The sequence below is a fragment of the Nothoprocta perdicaria genome, unplaced genomic scaffold (genome assembly GCF_003342845.1).
Source record: "Nothoprocta perdicaria isolate Ctin4 unplaced genomic scaffold, notPer1 scaffold_571, whole genome shotgun sequence".
Taxonomy (NCBI): domain Eukaryota; kingdom Metazoa; phylum Chordata; class Aves; order Tinamiformes; family Tinamidae; genus Nothoprocta; species Nothoprocta perdicaria.
The window spans coordinates 68479-68868 of record NW_020455834.1 but is presented as its reverse complement, the minus strand read 5'-3'; the positions used below and the strand labels follow the sequence as shown (position 1 = coordinate 68868).

The window sequence follows — 390 nt, the reverse complement described above, 5'->3', positions numbered from 1 at the left end:
GGCAAACGCTCACAAGCCGGGGTTTTGTTGGGGAAGGGGCTCCTCCGCCTCGATGATCTTTCCTTGAGCTTTTTCCTTGAGCTTCGGATGGCGGGCGTTTCGTTTATCCCGGGGCTCTTCCCGTCGCCCAGGGGAGCGGCTGCCCAAACCGGAGCGGGGCAAGATGCGGGTGCACAAGATCAACAACGTGAACAAAGCGCTCGACTTCATCGCTAGCAAGGGCGTCAAGCTGGTCTCCATAGGCGCCGAAGGTGGGTGCGCCGGCGCCTCCGGCGGGTCGGGAATGTCGGGAGCCGCCAGGAGCCCCGAATGCTCCCCGCTCCGCCGGGGCCGGACGGGACCCAGTGCTCCCCGCTCCAATGGGACCCCAGTGCTCCCCGCTCCAATGGG

The 390-nt window shown here is 65.9% G+C and overlaps 1 protein-coding gene across 1 annotated transcript in view; it reads left to right on the top strand.

The window, feature by feature from the left end:
• ACTN4 (actinin alpha 4) overlaps nt 1–390 on the top strand; it is a 14296-nt gene that overhangs the window by 4480 nt on the left and 9426 nt on the right. Inside the window, exon 3 of the mRNA XM_026048809.1 lies at nt 132–251. Coding sequence (XP_025904594.1) covers nt 132–251 — 120 coding nt within the window. The remainder of the gene's footprint in view (nt 1–131; nt 252–390) is intronic.